A 23,771-nucleotide genomic window follows, 5' to 3' on the forward strand; every position below is an offset into this window, starting at 1 on the left:
AGGCAAGCAGGGCTAATGTGCTACTAGGCTAAGCACTGCTTATTGGAGTAAAGTGAACTCTGATGGTGCTGAATTTCTGTTTCCCTATCTCTGCTTTTTATCTTTGGACTTTATCTTTTTTCATGTCATCATTTTTTCTCTTGCATGCTTGAACTCTTAAGATGTCAGTAACTTCATGCAATCTGGGTTTTCACTTTTTGTATCTTGTGTGGCTTTAGCTTGCATATTTTTCACAGCCTAGGAGTAATTTTGCCAACACAATAGAGTTAAGTTCATACACTCATGCTGTGCCAAAACTAGTCTTTGAATCACCAATGGCTGAATCTCTGGATCATTGACTTCTAGCGCTAGTAAGGACCTGTGGAGCCATCAACATTCATTCATGATACCAGTACTAAATTTTTTCTTAAACACTGAGTGGCAGCTGCACTAAGTTACCAGCAAATTTCCAGTGCTTCACTACCTTACCTTTTAAAAGGTTTTTCTGCAGTCTTGCTTATCTATCCCCTGCTTCAGTTCAAACCCATTACCTCTTGATCTCTTTGCTTTGAGAACAGAAGACTCCCTTGCTTGCTGTAGTGCTATGCATACAGGCTGCCAAGGGAGAAATTAACTCCTCAAAAAAATCTCTTGACGTATTTCTGTAAGCTCATTTTTCTCTGTACTTATCAGTAGGACTTTGTTTTGGAAGATGGGCCCAAAGTTACAAGGCATTCAGCACTGATTTTAGTTTCTTATGAAAGCTGCAGAATAGCTTTTGCTCATCTGGCACTATCTTCTTTAGCCAGGAGCTCAGTTTTCCACCTGCACCATGATCTGGGAACAACCTGGGCATGGGAAACAGACTCCAGGATTAAGGGCTCTTCTGAGGTATGAGCACCTCTGATCTAAGTTTCAGTGGAGTTTATGATAGAATAACCTTTTATGTGTCCAGGCAATTGAAGTTAGCTTTACCTCAATATATTTAACCTTTCCCTAGATGAACCTGACATATTGTGGTTAGAGGATATTGAACACACCACTGAATGCAGATGGTTACTCCAGAATTTTCACCGCAGTCTCTCACATCAGGAAACGAGGAAGACCTTGATTCTGATGAAACCTCACAATCTTGAGCAGGGAGTAATTTGTGAGCTTTTGAAGGGGTCTGAACTGTTTGACCAAAACATTGTGGGATTTCATTGTTGCAGGTTGTTTGGCTTAGTTTTTTTAGTTCTTTTGCATTTTCTTTGTCATATGGGAAGTGCAACCCCCAGACCACTTCGAAGGAAGTGCTGCACCAAGAACTGGGGAGACCATGGGTGTGACATAGGTAAGATTTTGCATACTGGCATATAATTGCTACATCTTTTTGAATTGGAGTTGTTGCATGCTGACAGTAGAGTCCCAGGAATACTGGAAGGGACAAATGGTATTCACAACTCTGCCAGGGAAGGAAAATAAAAGTTTGAATGACCATAGAATAAATCTTTCCCTCAGAGACTTAATTTAGCTGTTGGTGCAGATAACTGTTTTTTCAGCACCTTCTTTGATCAGCTTAGCTTCAGTGAAGCACTTTCCTTCACTGAAAACTGTTCCTGATTCTCCAGAGACTTTTCAAGCTGTTCTCAGGGAGCTGCTGCTTGATTAGGCCAGGCAAAGCTGTTACTTGTTTTCAAGCAAAATCTGTTTCAAAGTGCCTTCTGCCATCTGAGTATCTCTGTCCGCCCCAGCCAGAATATTTATTGCACCATAATTGTGCTAAAAAGGAACAATTTGCAATGAAAGGAAAACCTATGCAAGTGGTAAAAGATTGTTTTGGAACTATGAGATGAATTGGAACTATGAGATACTATCTCTGATAGGTACTTAAAGTAAATTGCTACAGTAATTTGCGTGTTCTGCTCTATTCAGTGGGAGGTGCCTCAGAATGAAGCTGTGTATCTTACTGCTACAGATATGAACTCTCCAAGCCAGATAAAAAGAGCTCACAGTAATATCTGGTACAAACCAAGCAGAGAAATCGCTGCAAAAGACCCATCCACAGAGAACGAGCCACTCCTCTGCTTTTTGAATTTTCCGGATGGTAGGTCAAATTTTTATATTGTCATTTAACCAGAAATAATTGAAGTATTTGATAAGAAAGTTTATTTCAGTTCACTTATGTGCTTCTTTGTCTCAAGAAATAATATTAGATTGAAAGAGTGGTTATGCTTCTATGATAGACAAACAGTGTTGGGACTAACACAAAAATTTACCTTCTAGTGAAGTGTATTTAGAAATGGATTTTGCCATCAGTTTCCTGGCATATGGTTTTACTAATTAGTCAAAGACACAGAAAACCTTTACTGTGCAATTTATTTTTCAGAGTTTAGCATATTTATGTATTTTTTTGCTTCAAAATATTTTTTAAGAATAATGTGTATATCACTTCTAGAATTTCAATGATTTAATACTGAACTTCCTAAATTTTACACCTACATCTGTAACTAGTGTAATTGTTAACTCTTGTGAATGTTAGTTCACAAGGGATAAGTTCAGTTTTACTGTTGCAATTTTAATAGGATGTTTTCAGTCAGAATGGATTTTTTTGTTTGCTAGAAGAATGAAAATCACTTTCAAAATGTGTATAGGTTGTATATATTAGTAAAGAAATCTCACAAAACTGCTCTTTCATGGTATGTTTACATTGTAAAGTCTTAAGATTTTAGGTAGAAAAATCTTAAGATTTTTCTTTAGGTATTTCCAAGTTTTGTTAGCATGCAAGATAATGTTTGTCACTTATATAAACAATGTTATAAACATTTTGTTGGCAAATACATTTTTTGGAAAGAAAATCAGAAATATGTTACTAACACAGTTGCCTTTGGAGAAGCAATGAGTTAACCCCCACAGACTGCTGCTTCTGAAACATACATAGTGGGTTCCCCCTTCCCTCACCTTCCTTTGACACTGGACAATTAGGAACTGCATTTTGACATACTAGGGTAGTTATCCCAAATTTTGGATCTAGTGTTTTTTCAGCACCACACTAAAGTTTTCATTTACAGAGCTTAGGTTTACACTCGTACCATGTAGTCATTCTAAGCTATAGGAAGAAGCTGTAAGGCACTATAGAACCAGCCCTTCTCTTGCTATTTTCTGTCTAGAACTGCAACTTCTGCTTCAGTTCATATTGAGGTAATTCAGTGTTTGCTGCTGACTTCAGAAAATGAAAACAGAATCACTTTGCTTTTTAAATTGCATGAGCTCTTTTGATTTTCAGGGAATATTCTGCTTTAATTAGAGCCCTGCATATTGTACATATTCACACACACAGCCTCCAAACTCTACTTGAACTGCAGCCAGTACACAGCAACTTAAAAATGGAGAGAAAATCAACAGAGCGATCATCAAATTTGTTGGGGAGCATCTCAGCTCAAATATTTTACATTCTTTTGGTGCGGGCTGGCAGCCCAGTATGTGTAAGGTCTCTCAAAGACATATTTTTTCAGTAAACAGAAGGCTAGCTGCAACAACTGGCAAGTATGGGGATAGGAAATGATGAGTTTCTTACTCCTGAATCCTTCTGGTGCTTGTTAGAAAAGTTGGTGAAACCAAGTAACTGGCTGTCTCCCTTCCTGGACAAAGTTCTATCTCAAAAATAGTGAAAGCACGTCTTCTTGCAACTTTCTGGTAAACACAGCCTTCCATTTCTAGGGCTGCAATAGCACTGGCAATAAGGGATTTGCCAGTGTCTCCAACAGTGGTATTACTTGTGGCTATTAATAATAAACACACACAAATAAAATATCAGATGAGGAAATAACTAATTTCAGAAAGACTCCAAACTTAGTCTATGAAATGATTTTTCTTTAAAAATCAATCACTTTATTTTTTGTCATCTTGCTGAGGTATCACTCACTTAAACAAAATAGCTCTAAAAATAGAAGGGCAGTTAATATAACTGCTGGCATACCTTGTTGGAGGCAAATAAGTTCCTGGAACAAACCCAAACAGTTGGTGGGAAAAGGATTCTAGTAGAGAAGGAATACTCTGGATATTTTTGCTCCCTGATAGTGTTAGAAATAAATTCTAGGAATAAGCCTCATACTCGAAATGGTGAACAAAGATGAATGCTTTTCTGTGCTGATGCTGTGAATTTCATTGTGTGCTGTTTTGTGACTATCTTCCTCTCCTAAAAGGTCTGTCCAGTCCCAGGTCACTCACTAACCTTTTCTGGGCCACCTTGTTCATTCCTTCCAGGGCAAAACTCCTGATGTTAGTGTTGAAAAGTACTCTTTCAAAATCTGTTCACCTGGCCTAAGGTTTCTGTAAAATTAAAGAATAGATTTGTGCTTGTATGTGGTGCTTTTCTCCAGCAATAATGAAAGCAAGTAGCTCCTCACACATAATATTTCTTGGAGCTCCTGACTGGTCACTCGCTTCCTGCAAAAGGCATGGCATCGGTTTTACTGTGACATTAATGCTGAGATGCTGCTTTTTTTGGTCTAAACCTCATCTTTCTTGTGATTCATGAATATCCCTGCACAATACCTACAATTAAATTCTCACGCTTTTGTCTTCCAACACTAAGTTTTGTTATTGTTTTTTCAGAGTTTAAGTATAATCCCTTGAATATTATTAAACCTTCTAAAAGAAGAAACTTCCTATATTAGTATAAAGCCGATGATATTTCTGAAAGCTCAAAACTGAGTTTGCTCTGCATTTCAGACTTGGCAAAAACATAGGACTTGATAAGGCTTTTCAACGTTTATTTAGTCTGAAAGCTTTTGGCACTGAAATAAAAATTCCTTGCAGTAAGTGTGATGACAGTATTTACACTGCTTGCCTGTTTTTCACTACTCCCCTTGTGCTCACTATCTGCAAGATAAAATGTAGTTCCCTTCTACTGCCTGTAGTACCCTGTGACTGCTGCTTACTCAGACACGACAATAGAACCCACTGCTCTGTGATCTGCAGTGAAGAACTGCATTCAAGGCTTTTTGTTGGTAAGTAGAATGCTTACAGCTATGTAGTATAGCTGGATTGCACGCCTGCTGTCTCCTGAGATATGCCTGGGTTAGGTCAACTTAATGCCCATGATCAAATGGTCAGCTTTTTTAATAAAGGGGTTTGCTGGAGAGGTCTTGGGCCACACCATGAGGTGTAAATTACAGCTGGTGCATATCAGTTACACACAAATGAAAACATCAGTGAGATGCAGGATCTGCCCTACTGCTGTTATATGAGTACAAGATATGCTCCTTTACCTACCTTTCCAGTCCATCTCTTCAGCTCCCCTTCAGTTTAGCATTGTTTACAACACTCACCTGGTTTTGCTCTTACTGCTAAATTCTTACCTAGAGAAGCTGTCACTAAAGATAACTCCCTGTTCACAAAAAGACAAAAAAGTATAATGCACCTAAGCAATTGATAGAATGTAACCTTAATTCAAAAACATTATAATATTTTCATGTATTTTATATGTATTTTTATATTTTTAATATTCAAAAATATTTTTAAACCCAGGATCTGTTCTTTTCTAAGTTGTGGTATAGTTTTTCTGTGCTTGACTGTGAAGAGAATACCAAAAAAAAGCAAGCAAGCTAAAAGAGTCTTCTGCCTGAGGAGCACCACAGCAGAGTAATTCCCCGACTCTCACTAAACTGTCATAACTGTAGTTTCAGTGATGATAGAACAAATAACATCACCTCAAACTGTAAAACCACTGCTATGTACACACACACACACTGTACAGAGCAGCTCACATGATGCACTTTATCACTGTATGATATAATTTTCTGTTCAATTTTCTGATGTACATTGATACAGCATTACTGATGCAGTCAGAGTATATTCTATGACATCAATGTTTTTCTTCTTAGTTTAGAAATATGATGGGCCATATAGATTTGATCATCCTATCTACCTTCCTCTCGGTTTCCATGACATCTGAAACATGTAAGTCACGTTTTAAAAATATTTTCTGGTAAGGTTTGTTCTGTAGAAATGCGTAGGCTGTTTCCAAATTGGTGGTTTTATTTTTAAGCCTAAAATTAGTGAGTTCATCTCAAGCCAGAAATCAGACCTTAAAAACTAGCTTTTGATGTGTTTTCTCTGCATATTAAAATGCACCAAGCACTATCCATTTCTATGACAGCAGGTCTAGGTTCTACTTCTGCCACCTGGCACCTCTGCAAGCAGAAAGAAAAGGGTCTTCTTGAAAGAATTTGAGAGTAGGTGGTGCTCCAGGTCCCAGCTGGGCACAAATTCCACGAGCATGCTTCAATTACACTGAACAGTGCACATGCATATGTACCCTGCTGAATCAGGGGTGTAAATGGCTGCTGTGTTCCATAGAAATGCTCTTTAATGTCCCAAATTTGGGGGTGAAAAATGCAGTGCAAAAATAATGTTTCCCCTGCACACAGGGTATGTTCAGAACAGTAAACTCTTTCTGGTGGGACAGCTCTACTGTCTCAGCTATATAATGCTGACCAGTGACACAGTGTTTCACAGCACTCATGTACTTCTCTAGCTGAGATGCTGTTTTGTCTAAAAAATTCTGTAAGATACGATCTCTAAATATTTCTCCATATTGTCAATTTTACCATATGAATGCTTGAATGCTAAGATTCAAGCAAATTAGATTTATTAAGATGCCATATTCTGCTGAAGAATTTGAAGATGATTTTCACTGATATCATTGAGTTTAGATGAGGCCTTTCTTTTTCTATGTCTTCCCTCTCCACACTATTTTTCCCCAAAGAAAGCTGTATTTCCAGTGTGTTCCACCTTTGGTGGGGCAATGCTGCCTTTTCTGACTCCCCTGATATGTCCCACTGTCTTTGCAAGGCTTGTGGGTGGGAAAACTGTTAAAATGATGGGGTTGGGGTTACTCAAACCTCATGTGGCTAATTTAGGTGCCCAAATTAGTAAGTGAGATGATGCTTAATATCAATGGAGATGGATCACTTTAGAAAGAACCAGAGCAGAAATGTTCATGTAGAGAGACTCACCTGATTTGTGCACCTACATGTCTAAAGCCAGCTGGTGGCAACTCTACCATAGAGTGTCATTTTTGATAGATACTGTCTATTTTGGTTCACTGTTTGGTTATCTAATCTCATTTTGATGCTCCTTTATCTACTGCAGTTCCTCTGCCAATCTCCATCTTTGTCCCGTCACCATCCTTGCTCATACTCTCATCTTTCTTTTCTCAGAATGCAATTTAACTTTCAGATTAGTGTTCATTTTCTGAAGCCAGTACAATATTCAGGTACCTGAGCACTTAAATATTTGTCAAAATTGCTTGATTCTAGTTTCTCTGGACCAATTTCAGTATTCAAAAGTAGAAGTATACTCAGTTAAAAAAAAATTAAAAAATTTATTGTCTCACTCCCAAATTTTCTTGTCTGTGAGAATATGTAGTTTATTTTTCTAAGCTTCTTATTTGTCTCTTAATTATTTCTGGCATCTTTTCACCTTCCCATCTTCTTATCAGATTCTTCCTTTCAGGCTGTTACATTGTTTTCATTTTTTCCCACCCCATTTCCATGAACTTCAGAGAGAAGATGTTCCTTTGTGGTTTTATTTTATTCTTTTTTTTTTCCCCCCTCAGGATCTAATCTACAGACTTCCTCCTATGTTTTTTTTTTCCCAAGAAAAGAAAAATCAATTTTCTTTTTCTGTATTAAAAAGGCAGAACAAAAGCACTTATCTATTGTATAAATAAGTATTCATTATACAGAAGTAAGGAAAGATAACTACATTAAAGCCAGTATTTTTCTTTGTGTTTTAATTCGTGTTTTGAATAAAAACATCATTTTAGACAAATACTTACATAATAAGCTCATTGTAAGAAATCATTATTTTTTCAATTAAATTCTCTTGCTTTTTAGTGTTTGTCTGCTTAGAATCTAGGGATTTGTTTTCTTGTCTGATTGTTTGTGCCCCCCACATTGATTACTGTTTTTGGAAAAAAAATGGCTCCATAACTCAAGGTAAACAAAATTTTTATTGAAAAACAATCTAGTGAAAATAAGCTTGCTATGTATCATCTCTGAAAGCCCAAGGAAGGTGGAGGCACATGACTGGCTTACTGATCCAGGAGTGCCAAGTTCTCTGTCTCAGTGGACAGATTTATCTGAGATGTTAATCTTTTGTTCATTTGCAGTTGATTCTATGGAAGGTGAGGCTTTAGTTATAAAATGTCCCAAATGGAGTTCGTCTATGAAAGTCACCTGGTATCACCTGGATACTAACAAAATAATTCCTGCAGAAGAGGAGGGATCACGAGTGTTTTCCATAGAACGATTTCTTTGGTTTCTGCCAACTTCGAGAGAGGATTCTGGAAACTACACTTGTGTAACACATTTGTAAGTGCTGCATGGAAAGTGGAAGGTGTAAGACTGGCAAGAATATATATTTTAATAATATATTTTAAATATTATTTGTGGAAAAGATGCCTTTTTTCATAAGTTTTCACCCTGCGACTGCTATTTCTTATGGCAGATCATTAAAATGAATCTGTAACTGAATACTATAATCATTCATATGTTTATAAAATGACTCGCATTTATTATAAATATTAATATATTCCATATAAAAATGCAATCACTGACATACCTTATCCCATTTTTAAAGTTCAAGTAATCGTACAAAATCATACAACATGAGTGTGCAAGTGCATTCATACAAGCCAGGAGAATGTTTCCCAAGTCAGATTCGTTACCCAAATGACACTGGAAGAGGAAAAATTGTTTGTCCTACCATTGATAACTATAAGAATGCTACTATCATCCAGTGGTACAAGGTAAATAAAACCCTGATAGTACCAGTGTAGGCCAGAATACTGTGAAAATCTCTTTGCAACCAAATAAATTTTTCTTTTCCAGGACTGCAAACCTCTTCAAGAACAGAGATACTTCGAGAAAGAAAAATATATTTATATTGAGAACCCAAGAAAGGAGGATGATGGTTACTATACTTGTCAATTTATTTATACCCATAAAGGAAATGTATTTAATGTATCAGCAACAAGAATTTTCATAAGTGAGGGTAAGACAGTAATTCTGCATCTTGCTAAGATAAAAAGACTAATGTCAACTCAGAGCAGAGGAAACTCCTTTTGTACATTAAGGAAAAAAGGAGTTTTGTTTGGTTTGTTTTATCATCTTACTTAAGGTTTAGATCAGCTTTATTAGATGAATTTTGTGGATGGCCATCCAAATAGAGCAAGATGGGGTAAAGTCAGACCTGGTCACATTCAGTTTTTTGTTTAAAAGATCCTAATGACTCTTGTTCTGGTTCTGTGGTTGGCAGAGTTCTTTGGTAGCACATTTCTGAAATGAAGGATCTCCTCAGAGAGATGCTACAATGCTCTGCTTTCTGTTTTGTTGAGGGCAGCACAACTTGTAGCTAGGGAGGATTATCTGGTGGTCACTAGGTAAGTCATGTGTTGATGGCCTACAACTTAATGCCTCTTGGTCCATCTCAACTATCTAACATTTATTTGATAGTAGGACTGAAAACACTTTTAGATTTGTCTTGAATGAGACAAAATGAACAAGATATATATAGCCCAGTGATTACTATGTCTCTGTAATTTTGAGCATGGCCAATATGACTAAGGTGTGTGGACTTTGGGCTGCCTCTGGGATGCAGTCTCCTCAGGGAGGCTTTGTATTTGGATGGTGGTCTGGGGTAGGGCACCCAGTGATTGGCAGTATCAGATTGCATCAACTTGCAAAACTTCAAAATGCATCTTCAGTTCTGCAATCAGATCAGTAAAAAAAAATCAGAAAGACCTTTTCTTGGGCGGTGGTGGAGGGCTTGAGTTTGGCTTGCATGGTTGTTTTGTTGTTGTTCAGTTAGTTAGTTAGTTAGTTAGTTTGGTTTTAAGAAGTAATGTTAGTTTACAGACTGAATATCAGGCTTTTTTGCTCTGGGGAGGCACACAACCTATGGGCAGAATGCAGATTTGGGGTGTTGACTGCTGTTTTTGCTGCTGTGTCCAGATGTCAGTAGCAGAGTTTGCTCTGATTATTCTGAGCTGGACAGAAGAGAGATTTGAGCAGAGGCCTAGTTCAGTAGCTGGGAAATGTGTCTTTCCTCCTTTTCTACCTATTGCTCTACATGATCATGCTCCATGTGATACTGTTCTGGCTAACAATTTTTGTTTAAATGTACTTCCATCAAAGCTTCTCTGACTGGTCTGGAATATTGTTCATCCTGGGTTGCAACAAAAATTTCTGGTTATTATTTGGCCCAAAGACATTCAAGTTTACAAAAGCCTTTGTTACATCCAGGCAGATCTTGAGCTTGAAGTTTATCTAACTTTCTTTGGAAGTCCTTGCAGAAAGAAGAGATTGCAACATAACATGTGAAATCTGGTCTGGGTCTGGCATGTCTGCTCCAGGTTTTGCTAAATTCAAAGTACTTAATGACAACTTTGAGTTTTTATCAGACCTTAAAATTAGTATACTGATGAGTGGAGCTGTTATGTTTTGTTAATACTAGAGAACTATGATATACATTCCTGTTGCCTTGCAGATCCACACTGATTCAGAGGACTTTCTGCCTCTGAATGCTGGCAGCTAAGAACTTGGCATAGTCAGATAGCCAGGAGGTTACTGGCTCTCTCCTGACTTCTATTTTTATCATATCCAGTCAGTCTGGGAAGCAGGAACTGAAATGGGTTCCTGCAGATTTTTTAGGGAAATATGGGTTTCACAGAGATGCCTTGAGATGGAGAAGCTTAATGAGGAAAAGGTTAGTAAGCAATGTGTTTGGAGTTAGGACACTGCATAAAAGTACATATTAGCTATTTCATATAATGGATGTGAGTAATTTCTCAAATGTCTCTTAAAAAAACCGCCAAAACAGCTGAGAAAACACACAAGCCTATAGAAGCATTTGCTCCCCACCCCCCCCAGCAGCTAAAACAGTACTTCAAAGACTGTTTTTTTTCCTTACTTTCTATGTACACAGGTAAAAATTAAATAAATGGGGAGAAAATACTGAAAATATTAACATGTACATACTCCCCAGAAATATTTGGTTGTAGGAATAAAGCCAGATGATCCCTATAGGTATGTGAAACACTGTTAGTTTGCAATTCTGTCTTGTGTACAGATTACAAACCTCATCTTACAAAACGCATTTTCACAACTTTCTAATATGTGCTTTTTTCCTCTTAAATTTCTAAAGCAAAATACTCACCTCTACCACCTCAAATCATATTTCCAAAGAATGAAGATGTAATAGAAGCAGAGCTTGGTGAGTACAAATTTTAATTTGTTTTTAAATTAACATTTTGTAATGGTTTAGCCAACATGGGTATCTTCAAGAAGATGTAATGATGGAACTTTCCACACAGGTTTGCCTCATAATATTTACCAGATTTAACTCACTCCAGGCCCAGGGATGTGAATTTAGATATAACTGATGGGTTGTTTAGGTATTAAGTGAAGTTTAAGGAGATTTAAATAACCTGTTCTACTCTCACTGGGATAGACTAGGATTATTCACAGAGTGAATCATTACATCTCAGCTGAAAGGTGACAGCTTCCATCCACTTCAAAGAAGGCTGTAGCTAAATCCCTCGAAAATGCTTGATGGTACTCCTAAGAGGGAAGGATGGATGGTTCTTGTGACTAGAGCTACTCCTTGTTACTTTCAGTCCCCATGTGGAGCAGTGGCTGTGTCTCTTGAGGAATGAAGGAGAGCAAGGAACTGGTTGCTGGCCTTGAGGCTGAGGAGCACTGCCTGTCCCATATCCGTGTTGGCTAGCAGCAATCAGACCAGACTGCTTGGAAGATACTGGGAGGGCTGGACAGGACCAAGCAGTGAACTTAGGTGTAGACAGTTGGACAGCCCATGATGTAGAGCTTGCTCCTGGCTCCCTTCTGTTTAGGGCTGTAGATGTTCTCAGAGATTCAGATTCATTCTGGGTGACTTGCACCATCAGGACAAGGTGTTTCCGGTAGGAGTGAGAGTTGTCTGGGGTTTTTCTGTAGTCAGTGGAGAAAGGTGGAACTCTCCAGCAAGAGACTGAACCCATGTGAAATCTAAATAGATAATCCAGGATGCCTGTCTCCCAGGGCAAGTGGGATGAAGCTGGGCCAGTGACATAAAGGATTTTAACTACCACTCCACTGTTTCTGTCCTACACCAAGACTGCTCTGGTAGCAGATACTACAGGGGTCCACAGCCCTCTCTGTGCCATGTGCTGGGGCTCAGAGGCTTGCCGTGTTGACTGACATTCCCATTCATTTTTTCCTCTTTCCCCCAGTTGTTCTGTCACTCAGAAATGAGATCGTCTCTGCTCCAGGACAAGCTTTCTCTAGTAAGATGGTCAGTGCCTAGTGCTCTGTGAGCTCTGCCTGTCACTCTGGCACTGCTTACATGGAGAAAATTCACTTTATTTAAAACCCACTTGCTGTACTGGTTCTATTGTCTCCTGTTTGCAAAACTGAAGGGATTTCTCCATGGTCCCTAATACCAATTCATGATCTAACCATAAGATTTGATATTATCTAAGACTTGCTTAGATGCAGACTTACGTGGAAACAATTTAACATGTTTTAATTTTACCTTCTTTCAGTGCGATGGTGACCCTTACTTTGGAATAAATATTTCCTAATGGGAAATATTTGATAAGTAATTTCCTGCTTTAGTTTTGCTTGGACTGGTTTACTTTACTTTTGTCCAGCTTGAATAAAATCCAAGATAAGGCAGCACTAAAAGTCTTATGCAAGATAATAGATATTGAAATTTAATTAGGTTATTTCTCTGTACATTTGTCAACCAGCATATTTTTTCTATGTTCCTCAATAGCTGATTACATGTGTCAAGCATCACAAGTAGAGGGTACGTTGCCTTCATAATAATAAATATAAATAATTACTTTTGTAATCCTTGGTGTGTTATTAGATCTGTTGTTGAAAAATTCATTTTACTATTTCTTTTTGTCTCTTCTATGTACCATTCTGTCAGCAGTAGTTCAGAAAAAATATGTCAAAATTGTTATGACAAAACTCACAAGTTGTATGAAGATTTGTAGAAAAAGATGTTATGAGGAAAATAAAATCATGTTTTTCATCAAGGAATGTTTATATCTCTGTATCTTGATTAGGTGCTGTTTTGTCTCTGAAATGTCAGGCCCGCCTGGGGATTAAGAACCAGCCACTGGCTGCTGTCAGATGGGATGTGAATAACATCCCAGTGAAAAGCCTTGTTTTTTATAGATTTCATGAAGAAACTCATTTGTAAGTGCATATAACACAGATTAATTTTTCTTCTAAGCAAACTGTGCCTAGCCATTAAAACCAATGGTACCAGCTCTTTCTCTTTCTGTTAGTTTTGAAGGACGTGAGCAAGAATACTATGAAGAGACTACTTTGAATATAACTGAAGTAAAAAAAGAGGATCTGCAGTCAAATTTCACATGTATAGCATTGAACACAATGTACAACACAAGAGTCACGGTGACATTACGACTCAAAGTGCAATCTGCGGGTAGGACTTTTTCATTTTGATCCTTTACACTTTGCACTCAGTTTGAAATATGTTGGTGAGTTTATTTTATTATTTGTTTCAGACAGTAAAAAAGTTTCAGTTCATAAGAAGCAAAACCAGCCTGCTTCTTCCCTACATGTTCAAGCCAGTTGCAAAATTCTTGTGGCTGAGTCCTTGGGGTAAATTCTGTTGGGGAGAAAGGGGGACGTTATTCAAAGAGTATCAGTGAAAGATTAAATACCCATGACTGTATCAGCCCTGTGATAAGACTATCTTGTTTCTAGGATATTTGTCCACTGCGACAAATCAAATATTTTTTCTGGTGTAAAACCATGACAGAAAATAGGCAAACTTTAAAAACAAGTGTTTCAGCTGCTGGTTTGCCAGTTTGTTTGCCTTTCTTACTATACTGCATCCACTGTTGTGCCTTTTTTTTGACTGAATGTTGTGTGACTTACCTCTTCAAAATCTCTCTTTATCTGCTATGAGTGCTGCTGTGTTCACTTGGTGCCACGCAGAGATGCGAGTAGCACTTCAAAGGCATTTCCTTGGTTTTGTTTTAAATTCCTGGTTTTCTAATAGTACTTGAAAGAGAAGGAAAATCCAGGGCAGTAAATGATAGGGACAGGGATAATCTTTGCTCATATGGGAATTTTCTTTTCTAATAGGGATAGCCAGATCCCTAAGCATTATTGCCAACACTCCTGAATCAGAAAATGCTATTTTGCCTGTGAAGGCAAAAGAAGAAGCTGTGATCAATGGTTTCCTTTTTCATCCCTTCAGATATGCTGAACCACCAGGAATCGTGGAATCATAGAATGGTTTGGGTTGGAAGGGACCTTAAAGATCATTTAGTCACAAACCCCTTGCCAAGGGCAGGGGCACCTTTCACTACACCAGGTTGCTCAGAGCTCCATCCAACCTAGCCTCAAACACTGCCAGGGATGGGGCATCCACAGCTTCTGGACAATCTGTTCCAGTGCCTCACCACCCTCACAGTAAAGAATCTCTTCCTAATATCTAATCTAAAACTACTCTCTTTTCTAGAGGACTTTGAAAAGAAATGTCAAGGCCTTTAATAGGGATTGGTTTTCTATAAGAGAGTGGTGGGAAGAGTAAAATGAGGTGTACTGTGATCACAGGATGTGCACACATCCATGTCCTGCCATATTCTCGACTGCTCATGATGTTCTACAGGATCACGACTTCAAAGCCTAGACATATTTCCTTCCTGTAGCCTGGACTGGAAGGGACATAGGTGAATTGTAACAGCAGAATAGCACCCAGCAGGAAGGTGGCAGGAAGTGTTTTGGTTGGATAGGCAAGTTTGAGTGCAGCTTCACTCAGGAAGCTGGAAGCACACCACCTCTGCACTGAAGTACCTGAGTGTGGGAGTGTACTTGCAATGAGAGGGAAGGAAACTGAGTAACAGTGTCTGCTCACTAGTTCAACAATACAAGTCCCTGACTGGCCCTGTATTACAGACTAGATGAAGGAGACCATATAGCATATTCTGTATTCATCCTATGAATCATTGAATCTGATTTCTGTTATAGTCAAATCTTATTTTGTTTTTTATTCATAGGTCTTCAGTAAATGTTCATGAAAGCTCTTGACTGTGACCCTGCTTTCATTGCTGCCCTTTTTGTATGGATATCTGTGCCCTTGTCCTTGTTGCTGCTGTTGACAAGATGTCTGCGTCTGCTCCTCAGCACTGTTGGTGTCAGCAATGCTATGTCCAGAAGTGGCTGTGCTCTACTTTAGTTTTCTTCACTCACTCCTCACACAGCTGAGCAATATTTATACTAAAGCAATGCCACTTGTCTCTGAGAATAATAAAAATGCTATAGGATTTTCTTGTGCCTCTCATCTTGTAAATGTGTAATGAAGATGTGCACACTCCTTCTTTTTTGTGTTTTGTGTGTTTGTTTTTAATAGGAAAAATTATTTTTTCCATATTTTTTTTCCAAATATGGATTGCTCCTTAGTGTTTCCCTCAGTACAACTTGTGTCTGCTAGTTACTATCTCATTAATGTTTTTTTTACAGTCATTCAAAGCAGAGATAAAGTTCAGCCCAAAGCATCAGCTCTATTCTTTGTCAAAGATGTTTAATGCTAAAGCTAAGCTTTTGGCTCATATTTGGTAGACTGATGTGGACAGGAACCCTAGACCCAGATCTCTGCCTTCAATCTCTGGAAGTGCATCCAGCTTAGAAGCCAGAGAATACAGAAAAAACTGCTGCTCTTCTGGAATTTGTCAGGAAGTTGCTTTCTGACATGTTTTCTCCGGCCTTTCCAATATTATTCTTTGTGAGCTGTTAGTTCTGTATTCCCATTGCTCTTGAATATAAATAGAAGATGGCTTACTCATGAACTCAGCTGCTAAATGATGCAGTAAAGTCAAATGAAACAACAGGATCTATTCAACCTTGTTCAGGGGCTTGTGGCACTTGCCCCCATTGTGCCGAATGCTCACGAGCGAATTAAATTAGCGAATGTTAGGCTAATTTATTCCAGAGAAATGAGAGGTTAAGCCAGCATTACTGGGAATCAAACCTGCTCGTCCAGGAAGCACCTCTGTGGGGCTCTTGTCTGACATGTTACAAACTGCATAGGCATGTCACTTCTTTTCCAGCCTTGGTCTAATCAGTGTAACCCCAAATAGAAACAGTGTTTTTTAAGTTCGTAATTGCAGAAGTTGGTGTTGGAACAGGTTTCCTCTCTAGATGTTTATAGACACTTCATGCAATACACCAGTAATTGTAATGTTACGATGAGCACACTGTCGACAAATGCATCAGTAAGAAACAACCTCAAACTCTGATGCTTGAGTCATACCCACTGGGTAGTGGAAGGGGTTTCCTTATTTTGTGTGCGTGTGTGTGTATTGACCAGGAAAACGGATCAAATAATAAAATTTGAAGGGGTCCACAAGGATGAAGTTCCTTTGTAGGCATCATGTGACAGTGGTAAAAATATGGCCAAACTTTGCTTCAGAAGGAACTGGTTGTTTTCTTGCCCAACCTTATTGGAAGGTGTTTCCCCCGGTCTAGTTCTGGTGAGGTAAGCTTCATCACAAAGTTTTTTTATTTCTTTCTCCCTTTAAATGCCAAAGAAATAAATGTAAAGAATGTGAAAATCATGTTAAATTTACCTTTCATCCTACCAGAGGAAAGGGAAAATGTACTTGTAAACTCCTCATTTATATACCTTTTCTGCAGAATTTCTCAGGCACACTTTCCACTAGACCAAATTTCTCAGCACCCCATCCAAGCTATTCTGGAACATTTACAGGAATGGGGCATCCACAGTTTCTCTGGGCAATCTGTTCCAGTGTTTTACCACTCTCAGTGTAAAAAATGTCATCCATATATCTAGACTTAATCTATCCTTGATAAGTCTTCATCTCTGAGGTAAAGGTGGTCAGATTCTAAAGCTCTTCCATGAGCTGGAACTAAGCTCTTAAAACTAGTGGAACTAATTCCATGAAACTGGAACTAAGGTGGGTGGCTCCTTTCTTTCCCAATTTTTCTTACTCATCATTGCTATTATATGCTCCTTGACCCTCTTGAAAGGAAAAAGCATGAGAGAACATCATCTGACTTCAGCATAGTTTATTTTATTTTTGTGACCAGGACATGTTCTGTTTTCTTGCTTGTCTAGTGTCATCTTAGATCTTATCTTTCAGATTTCATTACTTGCACATGCTTTTTGTACCCTGTTTGTGCAATCATGCCAGAAGCCTCCACTTGTCCTTTTGTAGACACATGATTTCCATGCGTAGGCTTAGATGTCTTACAAAATGGTTGTGTTATTACCAGTTTTAAAAAGTTACAAAATACTTAAACATCATTGTCAGCTGTAGTTGTTAGTGTAAGTAGGTCTGGATTCAATGAAGTGAATACTAATTATATACTGTATAATATGCTTCTAGTTTAGAGGTCTATGTGTTGGCTGTGCCAGCTGCGGAAGGGAAAAGCTTTGTCATCTCTGTTTTGAGCTCCCGAAAGCTGTAATAGAAATAAAAATACGAGGCTAAAGCTTCAGCACACAGGTTAACTTCTCTGTTGCTAACAACATATTCCTCTACTTTGCAGAGGTTCTTCCTACTGTCCTCCTGATTGCAGGATCTCTAGTTCTGCTAGGTGCAATAGCAATCTCAGTTATACTTTACCAGTCTCTCCGAGCTGATATTGTCCTGTTGTATCGGGAGATATTCCAGCCCGACTCAGTCAAGGATGGTAAGTAATATTTGAGAAAGAAAGTTTAAAAAAAGTAAAATGACAAATTATAGAGAAAGTAATTTATTTGATAGCTGCTTACTAACTCAGGGCTCCTGAACCTGATTCCTCTCTTTCTTATGCCTTTAGTAAGGAGAAGTCATACATAGCTCTGCAGTTGCTTTACATTCCCTTGCTTCCTGGTTTCTGTAGTGCTGAATTGCATAAAAGAGGGATTCAGTCCTAGTTTTGTAGTTTTTTAAATGAAAAGATTTGCCATAAAATATTGAGCATTGAAAATCTGATTTACCGTGCTATTAACTGTACTTGCTATGTGCTTTCTAAAGCAAAGGAACAAACCTGCTGGCTGACATGTTAAAGGCACATGTTAGAGCAATACAGTTTTTATAGGCCAAAAAGAAAAATACCAATAGTGTGGAAGATATTTCTGGAGGAATACATCCCTCCTAACTTTATTGATGGAATTCAGACATCTAAATTTAATTGCGATCAAGGTGCACACATGCAATTTTTCTTCATAGGCATGAAACCTGGAGATCTGTGGCTGGGTTGAGCTGTCTAACTGTAAGCAGTTGGTGCTGCCTTATGGCTTAAGTGAGACCTGAACCCCTCTTCAGGGGGCAGCTGAAGGGCAGGCAGTGCCTAATGACATGATGAGGTACATATTTTTAAGGGACCAAATCCAGCTAAATGGACAATATTTAAATCTGAAGCTGGCTCTTACCACACATGTCTGCCTGGTAGATATCTGCAGCTGATCTAGTTACTTCTCTTTAAAGAGGAAAGAAGTATGCTTTTTAGGGCAGTTTCCATTTAAGTATATTTTAGGATGAAATGAATCAGACTCTGGAAATGGACATTTCATTATTATTGCAGAATCACAAAATCACAGATTCACAGAATCAGTGAGGACCTCTGAGATAATCGAGTCCAACCTATGACCAAACATCATCATGTCAGCTAGACCATGGCACTCAGTGCCACAACCATCCTTTCCTTAAACACCTCCAGGGATGGTGACTCCAACACCACCCTGGGCAGCCCCTTCCAATGCCTAATCATCTTTTCTATGAAGAAATTCTTTCTAATGTCCGACCTAAACCTCCCCTGGTACAGTTTGGCATTATGTCCTTTTGTCCTGTCGCTGGTTGTGACCAACAGGCAGAGTTTTACCTATCGGTCACAGCTGGTTGCCTGGGAGAAGAGGCGGACCCCCACCTGGCTACAGCCGCCTTTCAGGTGGTTATGGAGAGCAATAAGGTCAGCCCTGAGCCTCCTCCAGACTAGATAACCCCAGCTCCCTCAGCTGCTCCTCACAGGATCTTTTGTTAGGATGGTTTGAGCAACAACCTCAGCCCCAAAAGAAAGGATATGGCTATCTCCCCTGGAAAGAAAGAAACATTTGGGATTAGAATAAAAATGCTGTAATGGAAAACTTAATTGAGAGACCTGAAGCAAAGAATGAAATAAATATTTAACTTTGTGCTTTGTTCTGACTCTAAGATTTTTTCCTAAGTAATGGGGTTTTCACTCAGGAGTATGATATGTTGTGGGAATGATGAATCATTTCTTCATGACGGAAGAATTTAAATGGAATATCTTGTCCTGAGAGACAAAGCCTGTTAATAGCATATTGTATCAGTGAAATAACAAATGCTGAGCTTCATCGCTGTATCATGCTAATACACATAAATCAACTGAAATCTTACTCCACATTCTTTGGGATACAGCCTTCACAATACAAAGGTCAGGTTCTCCAAAGCTACAAACACACAGGACAAAACAATTGAGCATGGAAAACACCAAATATACACAGTCTTTAGTTTTCAAACATGTACTGGATGATATACATTATTCAGATTGGCCAGAACTTCTTCTTAGATCTCTATCAGTAATTAATATTTTTATTTCTCTCCTACTTTTTGCAATAGACAGCTCTAATTCATATTAGCACAACACTCCTTCTTCTTGTTTTGCTTTACAGATGGGAAGATATATGATGCGTATGTTATCTACCCCAAAACCCACACCAGTGAAGCTAATTTTGTGGAATATTTTGTTTACCAAATCATGCCAGATATTCTAGAAGATAAATGTGGATATAAACTGTGTATTTATGGGAGAGATATATGTCCTGGAGAAGGTATGTTTCAGATCTGATAATACACTGAATTACTTGCCAAGCTTGACCAAATTGTGATTCTAATCCCTTTTAGGTATATAAGAGGTCACTTTACATCCCTGACCTTGATGCTCATCTCCTCAGCAGCCATCTGTCTGCTCTTTCAGGCTAGGTGATGCAAGGCAAAGCAAACTACAAGGAAGGGGCACAGACTTCTTATCATCTTGGCATGTGCAGGAAATATGACCCTGAGTGTGACTCTTCTAAATATACAGTTACTCTTTGGAAAGTCTAACTCTGCACAGCCATTATCTGGGCAAAGCCACAACCAAACTGTGCATGAGTTGGCTTAGCTGTCTACAAGACAAGGAAGAGGAGAAACCCACAAACTGCATTGAGGAAATATGTTTGCTGCTATCACCTGGGAGTTCTCAACCTTTTGTGAGGGCATTAGAGTCGCAGGAAGTTCAGCTTCTTTTCACTGACATGTTCTATTTTCCCTTCACACAATTCCCAGCATTAGTTCAGGAGAGAATTGGTATGCTTTATACCTGCTTTCTTGTCTTTCAGGATGAAATCATGTTATTTAATCTGGGCTAATTTCCATATAGACACCCTTCACATTATTGCATATGATTGCTGTAATCTAGGTGCTATCTGCTTTCCTCCAGAGCTGATTTGTCTGTTTATCTTGTGCTCTTGTTCTTCTGTAGACCACATCTTTTCTCTCTGTCAGTGAGCAGGCATGAAGTCTAAGCTGGTGCATTTTCTGTTTACCATTTCTTGAAATCATCTGCATTGGGCCAGGTGTCATTCATCTGACCTGAGCTGAGATCTTTGATGCCCTTCTGTTCTGGAAAGTTGTGAAAGGGCTGCCTGGCCTTGGGAAAAATTAAGGTAAAGAAAAGTTGCAAAAATTGTTGAGCCAGAGCATTCCCAGATCCAGCACAAGGAACTAACTGTAGCTCACAAAACTGTCAATGGCAAAAACTTACACCACTTGTAGTGGTCTGGCATGCCCCAGCAAAGGAGAAGAGGGTACATATGGAGCTGGCTGATGCATGTGCAAATCAGTTGGTTTGTTAAATAATTGTTGCATAGAATTTCCTCAGCTGGGCCACCACTTCTTTTCTTTTGGCCCAGCATCACATGTTCCCACCAAAACAACTCCAGCTTTCAGCATACAGACCATCAGAACCTCTTATAACTGGGATGAGTGTTTCACTGGACAGGCATTCATTTACAGTCTACCTCCCATAGACATCCCAGCAGGTCACTGAGAAAAGCAGCTCCCAGAGGCTTGATGTGGAGATTTCCAAGCTGGCCCAGAAGTTTCTTCCATAGCACACTGGCTCTTGAGCTTCCGACGTTCAGCACCTCCAACATCACAGTGACAGTGGCATTTATCAGCTGTCCCTAATATGGGAGTGGGTATTTCAAACACCTTCAGCTGTGCTGACACACAGATGCCCTGCAGTTCTTGATCTACCCCTGCAGGGTGAAGACCAACATAATGCACAGATTAGCATATAAATTAGCACACGATAACTCAGGACAATTAATTGTAATTAACTCTAACCCCACCTGTAAATAAGCCTCTTAGAAGCAAGTCACCCAAAAGTCTCCTAATGACTAGTTTTCGTAAGTATTGTAAGGTCATCTCTAAGGCATTAAACTTGGCACAACATGATTCCTTACATGGAGGCTGTTGATCAAACACAAATTTGATACAGTCAGATCTACTGAACTTGACCTAGGTCACTGGACTAGAAATTCCTAACAATACTTAAAAGCAGTGAAAATAATAATTTTTCAGCCAAAGAAAACATTTGAAATGAAAGCTGTATGTTTTGGGCTTTTTGCTTTTTTCTCCCCCTGCCCCATCTCCTTTGGTTGGTTGGTGTTTTTTTGTCTTTTGGAGCGGTTTAGGGGATAAAGTCTTTTTCTAATAAATAAACTGTACCAGACTGAAGTGAGATAGAAGTTATTTCTGGTTACAAAGCAATGAAAATGGAGTTTCCAATCACAAAGGAATTTAAAAAGGAATAACACATTGTACGTTGCTAGATGCAGCCAGTGCAATTGAGAAGAGGATGCAGAAGAGCAGACGGCTGATCATCCTGCTAACACACCAGCTGATTCATTCAAAAGAAGATGCTTATGATCAACACATTGCTTTATACAATGCCCTCATTCAAAATGACACAAAGGTGATCCTTCTGGAAATGGAGACAATTGGGACTTATGGGAATCTTCAGGAATCTCTTAGGTTTATTATTAAGCAGCAAGGTACCATCAAATGGAAAGAGGAGCACACAGTGCACCCCCAGTCCCCCAGTTCTAAGTTCTGGAAACAGGTGAGGTACCATATGCCACTGACACGCAGGTCCTCACAATCGGCTAACACCAGGTGAACAGTCTTGGAAAACAGTGCTGAACTATTAGGATGGACTACAAGCCCACAACTGTTTTTCCTTTCAGAAGGTATGTGATTCTACGGTCTGGAAGTCTGGCTGTGTTTATTGAACTTCTTTTTCAGTCCTTCAATTGAGTAATGGTAAGGCAAATTGATGGAAGAGGTCTAGGAAACTGAGGGAAAATTTTATAGTATGGTGTGAGAGTTCTGTAAAGAAAAAATTCTAGATTTTGGGGAGAACATGTCACAGGAAACCAAATGTACCTATACTATTTCTATATATAGTTATATATAACAGAAAGTTATGATTGTGAATAACTGAATGCCTTGCAGGTTTACTTCACCTTTATAATGCAGTTGATAAAATATAAATGCCTTCTGTATTATTTGACTAGAAAGTATAATGTGTATTTTGCAACTAGAAAGTATAATGCTATGCTTTTGTTAACTTTTTTCCCTGACACTTATTCCTTTTTGATTCAATAGTGATACTCACAAGATGAAATTTTATTTTTTCTTAGTATGGATGTCTCACTAAAGGCTCTTTTGAGACTGATATGAATACAGCATTAAAATATGCAGTTTTAAGGGAAATAAATGCACTAATATATGTAGGTATTTTATATGCATTTTAAAATATTTTATATATCTATTAAATTGAGTCTCTCACAAAGGGGAGATTTTAAATCTTTCGGGTACAATAACCATGCTGTTACTCTAATTATTATCTCCAGATAGAAATAACATATTAAAATTTAGGATTTTGGTACACTGATAGCACTCCTTTAAGCTACTGAAAAAATTGTAGTGCTTTTTTATAACAAGAAATATCCACCTTTTTTCCATGCTTTGGCCTCATGTGTAGTTATACTTTCTTCTGATAGGAAATAACCTTAGATGTAAAGGTCAGAGCCAAATCTCCTTCTGGTTCAGGGTAGTATGAACAAGATGTATTCTAGTACAGGTATCCCTGCAAACTTTAATCTTTTTAGCTTTTCAAACCCAGGAAATTCTTACTGTCAGAGAAGGCTTAGTTTTCAGCTTTAGACTTGCTACAGAACGGACTTAAAAAGTGAAAATTAGATGCAGAACACTTATTGTTACCCAGTCCAGGATTACAGAACAGGCAAGTTCTTTTCTTTTGCTGTAAGTTTTTATTGAATATTGATCTTCAGACTTATGGAGAGCTATTTGGAATAGAAAAAATGTGCATAAAATATATGTATAGATATTTTTCAGCATTCAATTAAAAGATCTATGGCAACCTAGACAGTTTTTCACTAATGAGTTATATTTTCAAGTGTTCATTCACTCATCACTCACTTCACCACAACTATAAAGCATTTAATGTTGCATTTTGTTATTGCCTCATTAGATTTTGTGCAGTGTTGGGTCCTGTTCCTAAACATACCTCTGGATAAACCTTACTGTCTCTGGGGAGGCTCCACAAAATGGATTCATGCCAGTGTGAGACTTGGTTTATTCCTACAGTACCATTTCTTCTCACAGA

General features: G+C 38.5%; 1 protein-coding gene across 4 annotated transcripts; it reads left to right on the plus strand.

Moving 5' to 3' along the window:
* The first annotated feature begins 1,730 nt into the window (after positions 1-1,730).
* On the plus strand, positions 1,731-23,545 carry IL1RL1 (interleukin 1 receptor like 1). Of its 4 annotated transcripts, XM_008635826.2 has the most exons (12): positions 1,978-2,065; positions 4,881-4,970; positions 5,847-5,922; positions 8,138-8,339; positions 8,608-8,776; positions 8,859-9,021; positions 11,173-11,241; positions 13,100-13,232; positions 13,325-13,482; positions 17,580-17,723; positions 19,708-19,866; positions 21,913-23,545. In XM_008635826.2, exons 3-12 carry the CDS (start codon positions 5,856-5,858, stop codon positions 22,257-22,259), a joined length of 1,611 nt encoding a protein of 536 aa, XP_008634048.1. In that variant the 5' UTR covers positions 1,978-2,065; positions 4,881-4,970; positions 5,847-5,855; the 3' UTR covers positions 22,260-23,545. The 4 variants fall into 4 exon arrangements, 3 of the variants coding, with proteins under 3 accessions (XP_017592646.1, XP_017592645.1, XP_008634048.1); XR_001862911.1 differs by lacking the exons at positions 4,881-4,970; positions 5,847-5,922 and adding an exon at positions 20,559-20,742 and having other exon boundaries at positions 1,731-2,065; positions 21,913-21,985; XM_017737157.1 differs by lacking the exons at positions 4,881-4,970; positions 5,847-5,922; positions 21,913-23,545 and adding an exon at positions 20,559-21,823 and having other exon boundaries at positions 1,731-2,065.
* Positions 23,546-23,771: the final 226 nt, after the last annotated feature.

The sequence above is a fragment of the Corvus brachyrhynchos genome, unplaced genomic scaffold (genome assembly GCF_000691975.1).
Source record: "Corvus brachyrhynchos isolate BGI_N302 unplaced genomic scaffold, ASM69197v1 scaffold83, whole genome shotgun sequence".
Taxonomy (NCBI): Eukaryota; Metazoa; Chordata; class Aves; order Passeriformes; family Corvidae; genus Corvus; species Corvus brachyrhynchos.